Raw genomic sequence first — 13,933 nt, 5'->3', positions numbered from 1 at the left:
TAAAAATAAAAAAATAAGTACACTTAAATTTTTGACAGTATGTAATGTAGATAAGGATATGGAATAATGGGAACTCGTACATTTTTGGTAGGAGTATAAATTAACCAACAATTTGAAAATTATTTGCATAACCTAGTAAAGATGTACATGTGTATGAACATGAACTCAACAACCCCATAATTTCATTCTTACATATATATCCTAATTTGGAGAGATCTTAAACAGATAACCCCAAGAGACAAATACAAGAATGTTCTTTGCAGCACTATTATAACTGGGTAGCGAGGGAGAGGGGAAAGATACAACCAGAAATAACCCAAATGTTCACATGCTTTAAATAGATAAAATACATTTTAGTGTATTTATACAATGGAAATATATTTATTCAGCAATCAAAATGAATGAACTCCAACTGCACAGATTGAGAATGAGTTTTTAAAATACAATATTGGGGGGATCCCTGGGTGACTCAGCGGTTTAGCGCCTGCCTTTGGCCCAGGGCATGATCCTGGAGTACCGGGATCGAGTCCCACATCGGGCTCCCGGCATGGAGCCTACTTCTCCTTCCTCCTGTGTCTTTGCCTCTCTCTCTCTCTCTGTCTATCATAAATAAATAAATAAATATTTAAAAAATAAAATAAAATAAAATACAGTATTGGGTTACAAAACCAAATCATAGCAGAATATCTAAATATGATTATATTTATTTAAAATTCAAAAACCGGGAAAACTAAATGTTGCATTGCTTAAAGATGAACATATAAATCAATAAAAATTGTGAGGAAAACCTAAAGATTAACAAAATTCAGGATGGTGGTTTCAGAAAGAGGTTTTGTGACTGATGAGCACGTAGGGAAGGGGCTTCGAATATATAGGTAATATATTATTTCTTGAGCTGGATAGTGAGCACATGGGTCTAAATGTTTTTATTTATAATTACTTAAAATGCTCTTCTATCTGATAAATACTTTATAGATACGTTTCTTAACTCTAAAAGGAAAAATATGGTGTGCCTGGGTAGCTCAGTTGCATCTAATGAGAGGATCATAGGGTTCTTGGTTTTTCTCTTGCTGATATGATGAATCACATTGAGTGTTTTACGAGTGTTGAACCAGCCTTGTGTCCCGGGGATAAATCCTACTTGGTCATAGTGAATAATTTTCTTAATGTGTTGTTGGATCCTATTGGCTAGTATCTTGTTGAGAATTTTTGCATCCATGTTCATCAGGGATATTGGTCTGTAATTCTCCTTTTTGGTGGGGTCTTTGTCTGGTTTTGGAATTAAGGTGATGCTGGTCTCACAGAATGAATTTGGAAGTACTCCATCTCTTTCTATCTTTCCAAACAGCTTTAGTAGAATAGCTATGGTTTCTTCTTTAAACGTTTGATAGAATTCCCCTGGGAAGCCATCTGGCCCTGGACTCTATTGTCTTGGGAGGTTTTTGATGACTGCTTCAATTTCCTCCCTGGTTATTGGCCTGTTCAGGTTTTCTATTTCTTCCTGTTCCAGTTTTGGTAGTTTGTGGCTTTCCAGGAATGCGTCCATTTCTTCTAGATTGCCTAATTTATTGGCGTAGAGCTGTTCATAATATGTTTTTAAAATCGTTTGTATTTCCTTGGTGTTGGTAGTGATCTCTCCTTTCTCATTCATGATTTTATTAATTTGAGTCTTCTCTCTCTTCTTTTTAATAAGGTTGGCTAATGGTTTATCTATCTTATTAATTCTTTCGAAGAACCAACTCCTGGTTCTATTGATCTGTTCCACAGTCCTTCGGGTCTCAATTTCGTTGAGTTCTGCTCGAATTTTAATTAACTCTCTTCTTCTGCTGGGCGTCGGGTCCATTTGCTGTTTTTTCTCTAGCTCCTTTATGTGTAAGGTTAGCTTTTGTATTTGAGTTCTTTCCAGTTTTTGAATGGATGCTTGTATTGCGATGTATTTCCCCCTCAGGACTGCTTTTGCTGCATCCCAAAGATTTTGAACAGTTGTATCTTTATTCTCATTAGTTTCCATGAATGTTTTTAATTCTTCCTTAATTTCCTGGTTGACCCTTTCATCTTTTAGCAGGATGGTCCTTAACCTCCACGTGTTTTATGTCCTTCCAAACTTCTTGTTGTGATTTAGTTCTAATTTCAAGGCGTTATGGTCTGAGAAAATGCAGGGGACGATCCCAATCTTTTGGTATCGGTTCAGACCCGATTTGTGACCCAGTATGTGGTCTATTCTGGAGAAAGTTCCATGTGCACTTGAGAAGAATGTGTATTCAGTTGAGTTTGGATGTAAAGTTCTGTAGATATCTGTGAAATCCTTCTGGTCCAGTGTATCATTTAAAGCTCTCGTTTCTTTGGAGATGTTGTGCTTAGAAGACCTATCAAGGGTAGAAAGAGCTAGATTGAAGTCACCAAGTATAAGTGTATTATTATCTAAGTATTTCTTCACTTTGGTTAATAATTCGTTTAAGTATTTGGCAGCTCCCACATTCGGGGCATATATATTGAGGATTGTTAAGTCCTCTTGTTGGATAGATCCTTTAAGTATGATATAGTGTCCCTCTTCATCTCTCACTACAGTCTTTGGGGTAAATTTTAGTTTATCTGATATGAGGATGGCTAGCCCTGCTTTCTTTTGAGGACCATTTGAATGGTAAATGGTTCTCCAACCTTTTATTTTCAGGTTGTAGGTGTCCTTCTGTCTAAAATGAGTCTCTTGTAGACAGCAAATAGATGGGTCCTGCTTTTTTATCCAGTCTGAAACCCTGTGCCTTTTGATGGGGTCATTAAGCCCGTTCACATTCAGAGTTACTATTGACAGATATGAGTTTAGTGTCATCATGATGTCTATTTAGTCCTTGTTTTTGTGGATTGTTCCACTGAACTTCTCTTAAAGGGGAATTTTAAGAGTCCCCCCTTAAAATTTCTTGCAGAGGTGGTTTGGAGGTCACATATTCTTTCAGTTCCTGCCTGTCTTGGAAGCTCTTTATCTCTCCTTCCATTTTGAATGAGAGCCTTGCTGGATAAAGTATTCTTGGTTGCATGTTCTTCTCATTTAGGACCCTGAATATATCCTGCCAGCCCTTTCTGGCCTGCCACCTCTCTGTGGAGAGGTCTGCTGTTACCCTAATATTCCTCCCCATGAAAGTCAGGGACTTCTTGTCTCTTGGTGCTCTAAGGATCTTCTCTTTATCTTTGGAATTTGCAAGCTTCACTATTAAATGTCGAGGTGTTGAACGGTTTTTATTTATTTTAGGGGGGGATCTCTCTATTTCCTGGATCTGAATGCCTGTTTCCCTTCCCAGATTGGGAAAGTTTTTAGCTAGGATTTGTTCAAATACATATTCTGGCCCTCTGTCCCTTTCGGCGCCCTCGGGAACCCCAATTAAACGTAGGTTTTTCTTCCTTAGGCTGTCATTTATTTCCCTTAATCTGTCTTCATGGTCTTTTAATTGTCTGTCTCTTTTTTCCTCAGTTTCCCTCTTTGCCATTAACTTGTCTTCTATGTCACTCACTCGTTCTTCCACCTCGTTAACCCTCATCGTTAGGACTTCTAGTTTGGATTGCATCTCATTCAATTGATTTTTAATTTCTGCCTGATTGGATCTAAATTCTGCAGTCATGAAGTCTCGTGAGTCCTTAATGCTTTTTTCTAGAGCCACCAGTAGCTGTAGAATAGTGCTTCTGAATTGGCTTTCTGACATTGAATTGTAATCCAGATTTTGTAACTCTGTGGGAGAGAGGACTGTTTCTGATTCTTTTGAGGTGAGGTTTTCCTTCTAGTCATTTTGCTCAGTGCAGAGTGGCCAAAAACAAGTTGTATTGGGAAAAGGAGAAAATGAGAGAGAAGGAAAGAGAAAGAGAAAAAGAAAAAAGAAGAAAAAAAAAGAGAGAAGAAAAAGAGAAAGAAAAAGAAAGAAAGGTAAAAAAAAGGGGGGGGGGAAGCAATCAGAAATCAAAAAGAAAAAAAAAGAAAAAAAAAAAAACAAAAAACTCGGGGAGTATCTTCTGATTCTGTATACTTTAAGTCCCTTGACTTCCCCTGGAACTGGTCCGTCCAGCTGGTCTTCTGGGGGAGGGGCCTGCTGTGCTGATTTTCAGGTGTTAGCACTTGGGGGAGCTGCTCTGCCCCTGCCTGCTGCAGGGCTCGGTGGGGGTTGTTTACCCCGTGAGGCCCCAGGAGGAACAACCCCAGTGGCTATGGCAGCTCTGGAAACCTGGATTCAGCCCCCGCAGTAACTCCAGAGCTCTCCGTGCAGGGCCTGGCTCTCCGGGGCGGGGCCGCTGATCCGCTCAGCTCGGGGCAGGAGCATCCTTGCTGTCCTGGGCCCTCCCGGCCTCTGCCTGTCCCGGGGGGAGGCCGGATCCTGGGCTGTGTCCCGGCGCCCTGTGCTCCGGGGCCTGCACTGTTGGATTCGCGCTCCCGGTCGTGCAGCCGCCGCTCTGCGGAGCCGCTCAAGGCCTTCCGAGCTGCTCCCGGCCGCGCAGCCCCCTCCGCACGGAGCCTCTTCCTCTGCCCGAGCCGCCGCCGCCGAGCTGCTCCCGGCCACGCAGCCCCCTCCGCGGAGCCGCCGCCCGAGCCCCTCCGAGCTGCTCCGGCCCCGCCGTGCGCGCTGCAGCCCTTAGGGAGCTCGGCGCATTCTCCCGGGCGCAGGTGTCTGTTAGTGTCCCCGGGAGCCCGAGGGCATCCCCGCCCTCCTGGGTCCTGCTCTAACTCCCTGCGAGCCCCTTTCCGCCGGGGAAGGTTGGTGCAGCTCCTGCTTCTCCGGGACGGGGCTCTCCTGTCCTGGGGACACTCGGCCCGGCCTCAGCCCGGCTCCTCGCGGGGCCCCTCCCCCTTGGAGGCCTTTTGTTTCTTTATTTCTCCCCCCCCCCCCCCCCCCCCCCGTCTTCCTACCTTGAGAGAAGCGCGAACTCTTCTCACTGTAGCATTCCAGCTGTTCTCTCTTTAAATCTCAGGCCGAATTCGTAGATTTTCAGGATGATTTGAAGGTTATCTAGGTAATTTGGTGGGGACAGGTGAATTGAGGACCCTTCTCTTCCACCATCTTGCTCCTCCCCTCTCGTGGGTAGCTCAGTTGGTTAAGCTCCATCTCTTGATTTCGACCCAGGTTATGGGTCGAAATTCAAGGTCATTAAATAGCCCCCCATCAGGCTCCACACTCAGCCTGGCGTCTGCTTGATATTCTCTCTCTCCCAAAATAAAATCCTTTTTAAAATAAAAATAATAGAAAAATATATTCACATAGATTAAAGGTTATTCCTATAATAGCTCTACTCATCTCTACTCCTAATATGCTTCCTTGTGTGGATGAGAATAGGGTAGCATTAGAGCTGACAGATGGGGACATTTTTGTGGAGGATGACATACATTACATGTATATCGTGAAAAATTATTTAAACCACTGTTATAAGTTTAGAGTAGTATAGTTTAGTGGAGTGGACAGACCTATAAACAAGTAACTATAACAAAATATGAGTGCTCAACTGGAAGAGATATGCTTACCAAAAAATGGCTAGGAATCAGCCAGGAAACCTTCATGAAGTAGATGTTTATCAAGCTGGGTCTTTAGAGATGAGCAGTTTCTAAAAGGAGGTAGGTGAGGCAGCCTACATTACTCTATGGGGGAAAAGGAAGTACAAAGGCACAGAGGCCGAAATGTCCATGGAGGTGTGAGTGAATAAATTTAGTTATGTTTGGAGCCAGACTTTGAAGAGTCTTGTGTAGCAAACTATGGAGTTTGCATGATGGGCACTGAGGTTTTATTACTCACACTAGGGTTGTTGATTTGTTTACTATATGCAAATCTCTGCTCGGAGTTCATTTGAAACTCTATGTTTGTGTATTTATGTTCTTTTTCCTCTACTTTCAGGCTGCTATATGGCAAGCACTAAACCACTATGCTTACCGAGATGCAGTTTTCCTTGCAGAACGACTGTATGCAGAAGGTTTGTAATCTCTTCATTTCTATAAAACCATAAATGAATAAAATATATGGAATTCTATCATTTCTTATGACATATATAACAAGATTCTGGGGATCACTTTTGTTTTTCCTTTATGATGGACACTAATTCATAAAAACTTTTTCCTGTATCTGTTACTTCCCTTATATGCTACTTTTTTTTTTTTAAGATTTTATTTATTTATTCATGAGAGAAACAGAGAGAGAGAGAAGGAGAGATGTAAGCTCCATGCAGGAAGCCCGATGTGGGACTTGATCCCGGGACTCTAGGATCATGCCCTGGGCCGAAGACAGGCGCCAAACCGCTGAGCCACCCAGGCGTCCCCTTATATGCTACTTTTAATAACTGTAGAGTTGTTTCAGGTTTTACACTTTGGCTTGCTTAGTCATTTTCCAATCTTTAGATATTTTTTCCAGGTTTTTTGTTAGAAGAGTCTATATTCTGTGGCTAAGAGCATGAATTTAGTCTATAGTCTTGGTATAAACCCTTAATTCTGTCACTTAAATGCAGTTTTATACCTTGGGTATGTTACTTAGCAGAGAGAAGTATAATAATTTGGGGGTGTTACCAACAGCATAAGACTTCCTTCTTAATCCTATCAGTATCAGTTTTGATCAATTTAATGTACTTATGCTTAATTGAGAATTATGAGATGTTTTGTCTTGCATTTTTATTACTAAGAGGGATTCTAGGTATTTTCTCAAGTGTTTGTTTTAAATTTATTCCTATTTCTCTGAGCTGTATCTTTATTGTATCTTTGCCCCAGATTGTTGCTGTTTAATCTTAATTCTGTTGGTTTTTATTATTTCAATATTTAAAGTGTTTATGTAGTTGAACTCATTAGCTTTGTCATTTATCATCTTTGTACAACTACAATAAATATATGGTTATTAGTGGTTTAAAAATGTTTTAAATTTATGATAGTATTATTTATTTATTCAATATTATATATTAAAGGATGCTTTTTTCCTTCCCCATGTGGTATTTTACTTGGTTTTATATTTTTAAAAATGTTTTGTTCTGTCTCCAGAATTTCTCCTCTCTTCCATTAGTTAATTTTCTATTTTTAACCCGATATCATACCATTTTTAGTTAATACTTTATATTGTATTTTAATATTTCATAAGGCCTATCTTCCATCATTTTTTCTTTCCAATTCATTCTTTTTGATAAGAAGTCTTTACCTTTTCTTATCCTTCATTTTTCTATGTGTATTTTATTACTGTTTTGAAATTTTACAGAGATTTTGATCAGTGCTGACCTATAACCATATAATTCTCTAAATTAATTATTTACATCTTACTATAGATAGCCTTTCCAATCAGAAACAGTGCTGCCTTCTTTTTACTCAGGTGTTTGCTTAATTCAATTTTTCTACTTTTTGTGACCTTTCCATTGAATTACTTGGAAAGAAAATTTTTTTTATAGTTATAGATGAGCTTTATTTTCATGTTTTGCGTGTTCTTGTATGAATTGCTAGTGTAACCTTTATGGTTAATTGTTTGATTTTGCTCTTGTAGTAAGTGCTTAGTAATCTAACTGCAAGCATAAGAAGGTAGGTATTAGGGGTTTACCAAGCATATGTCACAAGAAAGGACAAGGGTTAAGAACAATATAGACAAGATGTGGGACCAGGAATGTAAACTATATAGTAAACACAGAAGGTGATTGGTAAGTAAGAGATAGAGAAGTGCCAGAGGTCTAGATGAGTTTGAATTGAAAGATATATGGGAATAACATGGGAGCGGAAGACCATGAACCAACCAGTTGTAAAATTCTTTCATTAATGAAGCAGAATGTCCTGAATTTAGTAGCTGAGAGTTATGAGGAAAAGGTATGAACTCAGGAGCAAGGAATTTCACAAATGACAATGAATAATGCTTGGAAATAGTTTTGAGACGTAAAGAGGAGGGGTGCCTGGGTGGCTCAGTTGGTTAAGTATCTGCCTTGGGCTAGGGTCATGATTCCAGGGCCCTGGGATTGAGCCCCCTGTTGGGCTCCCTGCTCATCAGGGAATCTGCTTCTCCCTCTCCCTCTGCTTCTGCCCCCCTATCCCCCACTCCTGCTCACTCTCTCTCAAATAAATAAATAAAATCTTAAAAAAAAAATGGAGATGTAAAGCAAGGAGGAAGCCTTACTTTAACTCTGATGTAAGTGGGATATGAGGGCAATAGCATCCCTTTGAGAGTGCTGTCAGGTCCTTCAAGGGAGAATGAGAGTTCAGAGAGAATAGTAAGGAAGATCTGTGAAACAGGAGTCTGAGGTCCCAATGAGAAGATTTAGAAGACAGGCTTAGAAAGAAAATAATGCAATAGATTACCCTATTCTGCTCAATTATATAAAAGCAAGGTTTATCATGCATAATCTACTTATATAGATTTTCATTGATAGCTATGCAACCTTCATGTTTTTGCTGTTTTATACTTTCTTTTTTGAATGTGTTTATTAAAGGATTGGCAGTTTCTGGTTTATTATAGTTAGACTCCAAAAGATTGTGAATTAGTGGTTTCAAATTAAGACGATTCGATTTTTCCCGTAGAATTGGGGCAAGATTCCAGATGAATCTGCATAAAGCTGTTCAGTCCACTTTCTGCCTGTTTTTGATGTAGCACTTGACACTTAGAAAGTTGCTCAGTGAGTTCAGTTTCTCTCAAACAGGTGACCTTTGAACAACATGGATTCGAACTGAGTGGGGCTATTTGTATGCACATTTTTTTCAATACAGTACTCTAAATGTATTTTCTCTTTCTTGTGACTTTTTTCTCCAAGAGAGGGTAGGGGGCAGGGAGGAACAGAGGGAGAAGGAGAGGGAGAGAGAGAATCTAAAGCAGGCTCCATACCCAGTGCAGAGCTCACCATGGGACTCGACCACACAACCTTGAGATCATGACCTGAGCTGAATTCAAGAGTCAGGTGCTTAACTGACTGGGCCACCCAGGTGCTTCCCCCACCTTATGTTTTTACTTCATGGCATTTTCTTATCTTTAGCTTTACTTCATTGTAAGAATACAGTATATAACAGTATACAGAATATGTGTTAATCTACTGTTTATGTTATTAGTAAGGCTTGTGGTCAACAGTAGGCTTTCAGAAGTGAAATTTCGGGGAGTCAAAATTATAGATTTTTAACTGCAGGATAGGTGCCCCTAACCCCCTCATTATTCGAAGATAACTGTAGAACCTAATCACTCTGTTTAATTTCTGTGAGGGAAGATTTTTAGAATTTAAGTGCAACAGGAGCAGATACTATAATAATATAACAATGACAAGCATAACTTCTACCATTTATTGGTTTCTTACTATGTACTAGGTATTCTACATACTTAATATTAGTTAATTCCTTATTTAGTCTTCAGTACTATAGACATTGCTATTGCCATTTTAGAAATGAAGAAACTGAGACCAATGTTCACAGGCAGTAAGTGGTAAATCTTTTTCATTACAAAGGGCAGCAAATACATGTCATTCTGATTTATGATAGACATCACTAATCTATCATATTACTTATTCCCACTGAACCAGCCTTGGAATTCTTATTGACACAGTTGCTGGCTGACAACAATAATTGATCAGAGTTGGTATATTAGATATAACCTGTTTGCCCTTTTGCTCAGTGGCCTCCCATGCCACTAGTGGTAGCTCCTATGTTTTAAGAAAAGACACTCAATACAGCATGAGGCTAAAGAAGTAGATGGACAGGACCCTCTGAAAGCCAAATTCTTGAAATAATTTATCAATTTCACTAGTTCCTGTCTCTCTCCTAAGAGTTGCATAGTTAGCCTACCTAGACTGTGGTATAGACAAAATGGTCTAAGAGAGACTGTCAACTCACATGTTCATTTGCTCTTAGGTAAGAAGTTATTCTGAGCCTAATGTTCCTCATCTTTAAATTAGGAAGAAGAATATCTATTTAACAAGATAGTTTTCAGCACTAAGTATAATAATCAGCTGTAGTTTCTGGCACGTAGGAAGTCTTTTACAAGTTCCTCTCCGCTAGCATATTCTAATACAGTGGCTTGTCAGATTTTTTTTTTTAACTTGTATATGATGCACTCTGATATTTTCTATTTGAGTGTTTGTTGTTGTTGTTGTTGTTGTTGTTGTTTTAATGCAGGTTGATATCCACTAAATTGATTTCACAATCCACAGTGAATTGAGACTTGCTGTTTGGAAAAACTGTCCTAATCTTATCATCTCCTTTCAGATCCCCTTCTGCCATTGTAAGCACCTATTTTCCCTTCCCACTCCCAATACCTGATCTCCTTGACCTAGGTTTTTCTCCATTGCTAATTGATTAACTGCTGGACAGAATATAGATTCAGCTTTTCCCCTTGCCCTAATAGATAGCATATAGTACCTCTAAAATTTTTTAAGGTTTTTAATTGTAATATATATATATTTAGCTGTTGGGAATAAATAGAAATGGGTGGTTAGGAACAAACAGAAACAGCCTTAGACTATATGGGCAAAGAATACATTAATACAATTAATATGATAGGTCCTTGGAGCGAGATGATTTATTTTTGTTCAGAAAACTAACCAGATGTAAGTTTTTGTGCATTTTATCTTATAAGGATATGCCCAGGACCTCTGGGAAAAGATGAAAAATTGCTATTTATGAGAACATATGGGGTTGGCAATTTTATGTAACTGGTGAAAAGCAGGGAAAAAAGTAGCTGAAGAAATTGTGTCAACATGTGTTCCCTAAGTTATCTTGAGGGTCCTTGTGCAAAGCTCACAGTTGCTTGAAATCTAGTATTCTCTCTTGATGTAGATTTTGTATCCTACACTACAAAATGTTTAAGTATAAATACATTTTATGTTATCATAAAATAGTTCACTACCTGTCTTAATGATTAATGGGCCAGATGTAGCCTGCTTCTCCTCCTGCCTATGTCTCTCATGAATAAATAAATAAAATCTTAAAAAAAAAAGAAAATGGACCTAAACATAATCAAATATTTATAAGCAAAATATTTGATAAAGCATTGTTAAAAGTTAAACTAGTTTTGGGGAGCCATTTTTGTTGGCATAATCAGTAGTTTTTAAAAACTCATAAGTGAGGGGCACCTGGGTGGCTCGGTGCTTGAGCTCGGGTCATGATCCCGGGGTCCTGGGATCAAGTCCCACATTAAGTCTCCCTCTGCCTATGTCTCTGACTCTCTCTGTGTGTCTCTCATGAATAAGTGAATAAAATATAAAAAAAAAACTTATAAGTCAAACTAGGCCTTTGCAAAATCAAGAAGAAATCACACTTTCTATTTTATGTGAATTAGCACTTAGAGTTCAGTGAAATTAAGAATTTGTTCTCACTGCAATAGAGCTTCCTGTTCATTTTTTTTGCTTCTGATGCCCTACTACTATGTACATTCCATTAACATGTTGCCAGATTTTCTTATCATTTACTACATATCATTCATTGAATATTTCTTTTGTACTAGTGTTTCATGAAAAAGACCAGAGAAGAAAGGTTTTGTTAGTTTTTGCTTGCATGTATATATGACCCAAAAGAACCTTTATAAGAGTAAACTTTCAAATTACCTTTTTTTATCCTGAACTTTGAGTGAAGTTAACTACTTTTTATCCCAAACTTTCAGTGAAGTCAACTTTTTAAGAAAATGTAACAAGTTTATCTTGTCCGCTAGAGTAGTGATTCTCAAACTTCAGTGTATCAGAATTGCCTGAAGGGTTTGTTACAACACAGATTGGTAGTACCCATTCCCAGAATTATTGACTTAGTGTCTCTAACATGAAGCTAAGAGTTTCTAACAAGCTCCCAAGTCATGCTGATGCTAGTAGAGGGACCACACTTTAGAACCACTGGTTTAGAACATTCCTCAACCCAACTGAGATTATCATATAACCCATTTTTAGAAGCACAGATTTGTGATTTTTCTTCTTTCTTTCTCCTTTGTTGTTTCCTCTAAGGATTCTTACCTAGATTGGTTGGGAGCTTGCAATGATAGAAGTGAGGTCATGGTCAGTTTGGGAGACAGTAAATAAGGGGGGAAAATGCCACATTTCATTAATTTAAAAGGGGCATTTCCTAAATGAATCCTAGGGGACAAATTGAATAATTCTGCCCTTGCCATTGCAGGCCAGTGTAATAATTGTCACTGTAGAAGTGTTAAGTTTGTCAATTGAGTGTCTAACTGTTGTGGGTATTCACAATTTAGAATTTTTCATTTGTCTTAAATTATCTTGAATATAATGTAGTGTATATTTGGTGTTAGAAATAAGTGTGTGTTTTTAAAAATCTGGTCCTTTTTTAATTTAGAAAATAATCTCAGATTGGTAATTAGCTTTATAATCCTGAGTTTTCCTCTCATTAAATTTAACTTCTTTTCTCTCAAAGAGTCTATTAGAAAAATATTACCAAAAAGAAAGACAGTTTAGTGGTATTCTATTTAAAGGTAGATGTGGGTGTGTAGGTGTGTGCAGAAGCACACGCTTTTCTTAAGGATTTATAGAAAATACAATGACTGTCTTCATTGTATTATTTCCTTGGTTATTTGTAAGAAGGTAATCAGAACTTGGGGAACTAAGATTTCTATCAGTAAAGTATTTCTCAATTCAAATTTGGATTAATAAATGATTGTTTTATATTAAATAACATGACTAATTTTTTGTTGCTAAACTTGTTTATTACCAGATAAACAGTGATTACCTTTCAACATACTGATTAATAGCCATTTTTTTTCATATGTGCTCTTAGTACACTCAGAGGAAGCCTTGTTTTTATTGGCAACCTGTTATTACCGCTCAGGAAAGGCATATAAAGCATATAGACTCTTGAAAGGACACAGTTGTACTACACCGCAGTGTAAATACCTGCTTGCAAAATGTTGTGTTGATCTCAGCAAGTAAGTTTTTAAATCTTTTCTATCTAATTTTGTTTACTTACACTGTAGAATTTTGGATAAAATCCTTTTGATAGATTAAACTCTGACTCCCTTTCTCCCCTCTTATTTGGTAGTAGAGATTTGTCTATTTCAGTAACTTAAAATGTTTATACTGTTGCCTATGGCATTATCATTTTTGTTATGGAGCGATTTCATTGTTATGGTAATAAATATTAGAATTTAACTCTGAAGAAACTTAAGTTATAACTGATTCCTAGCATTTTCCAGAATTATCTGAAGTATTATTTCCTTTCTTTGCTTTCAAGTGGAATAAGCCTGAAAACCTCTTTACCTGTTCACCTGAGATTAACACTTCTTTGTGTCTAAGTAGCTGTATAATTATTTGCCTTTCAAGATCATTCTATTTGGGAACCACTACTCCTACCCCTTTGAAGCAAGGGGGCAGATTCAAGAGAACACTTATTTTGAACATTACAGTTATTAAATCAAGTCAGCTGTCCCTATTCTGAATCTGGAGGCATCTATAGATATAGGTAGTTATCTTATATTAAACTCTTTTCTGTGCTGAAAGAGATGGAATAATTGTAAAAGGCTGTAAGTGAATTTAGTTTGTAGTTTTATAGTGAGAGAACACAAATAAGCCTAATGCGGTCTTCCCAGACTAATAATAACTATTGTATTTGTCTATTGTCTAATTGATGATTTTTTAAGTTAAAGCTAGCTAAAATATTTATAAAATTTCTGAAACATTTGTTATTGAATTATTTTTACTCCAAAGGTTCTAATGTTAAATTCTTAAAAATTTTATTTAATTAGCTAGTTTAAGTCAGTTCTTAACCTTAGACATTCTTACCTATTTACAAGTAGTCATGGTTTTTTAAAAGTCCCACTGACAGTAAAAGAACTGTAGATATCACCTTTTATGTTTAGGATATGCTGTGTAAACTTACGTGAGGGTTTTCCACATGATGTTTGGAAAAAACTTTAAAACAGAAACCATTAGAAACTCTGATATGCTAAAAACATATAGAGAAGTCAGTTCTTTTTTTTTTTTTTTTTTTTTTTTTTTTTGCCTTTGGGTAACACTTGTGATTTTCTATATCAAGAAAACATAA

The 13,933-nt window shown here is 37.7% G+C and overlaps 1 protein-coding gene across 12 annotated transcripts in view; it reads left to right on the top strand.

Annotated features, from left to right (window-relative positions):
* Positions 1 to 13,933, top strand: part of CDC27 (cell division cycle 27) — a 69,742-nt gene that overhangs the window by 14,944 nt on the left and 40,865 nt on the right. For 9 of the 12 annotated variants that reach the window (XM_055329146.1, XM_055329086.1, XM_055329077.1 and 6 more), the window contains exons 2-3: positions 5,862 to 5,937; positions 12,671 to 12,818. In XM_055329146.1, coding sequence (XP_055185121.1) covers positions 5,862 to 5,937; positions 12,671 to 12,818 — 224 coding nt within the window. The remainder of the gene's footprint in view (positions 1 to 5,861; positions 5,938 to 12,670; positions 12,819 to 13,933) is intronic. The other 3 variants (XM_055329136.1, XM_055329163.1, XM_055329154.1) reach the window with 1 other exon arrangement.

The sequence above is a fragment of the Nyctereutes procyonoides genome, unplaced genomic scaffold (genome assembly GCF_905146905.1).
Source record: "Nyctereutes procyonoides isolate TBG_1078 unplaced genomic scaffold, NYPRO_anot_genome, whole genome shotgun sequence".
In the NCBI taxonomy this organism is placed as follows: Eukaryota; Metazoa; Chordata; class Mammalia; order Carnivora; family Canidae; genus Nyctereutes; species Nyctereutes procyonoides.
The sequence above is the reverse complement of the archived record's forward strand: the minus strand, read 5'-3'. Positions and strand labels throughout refer to the sequence as shown.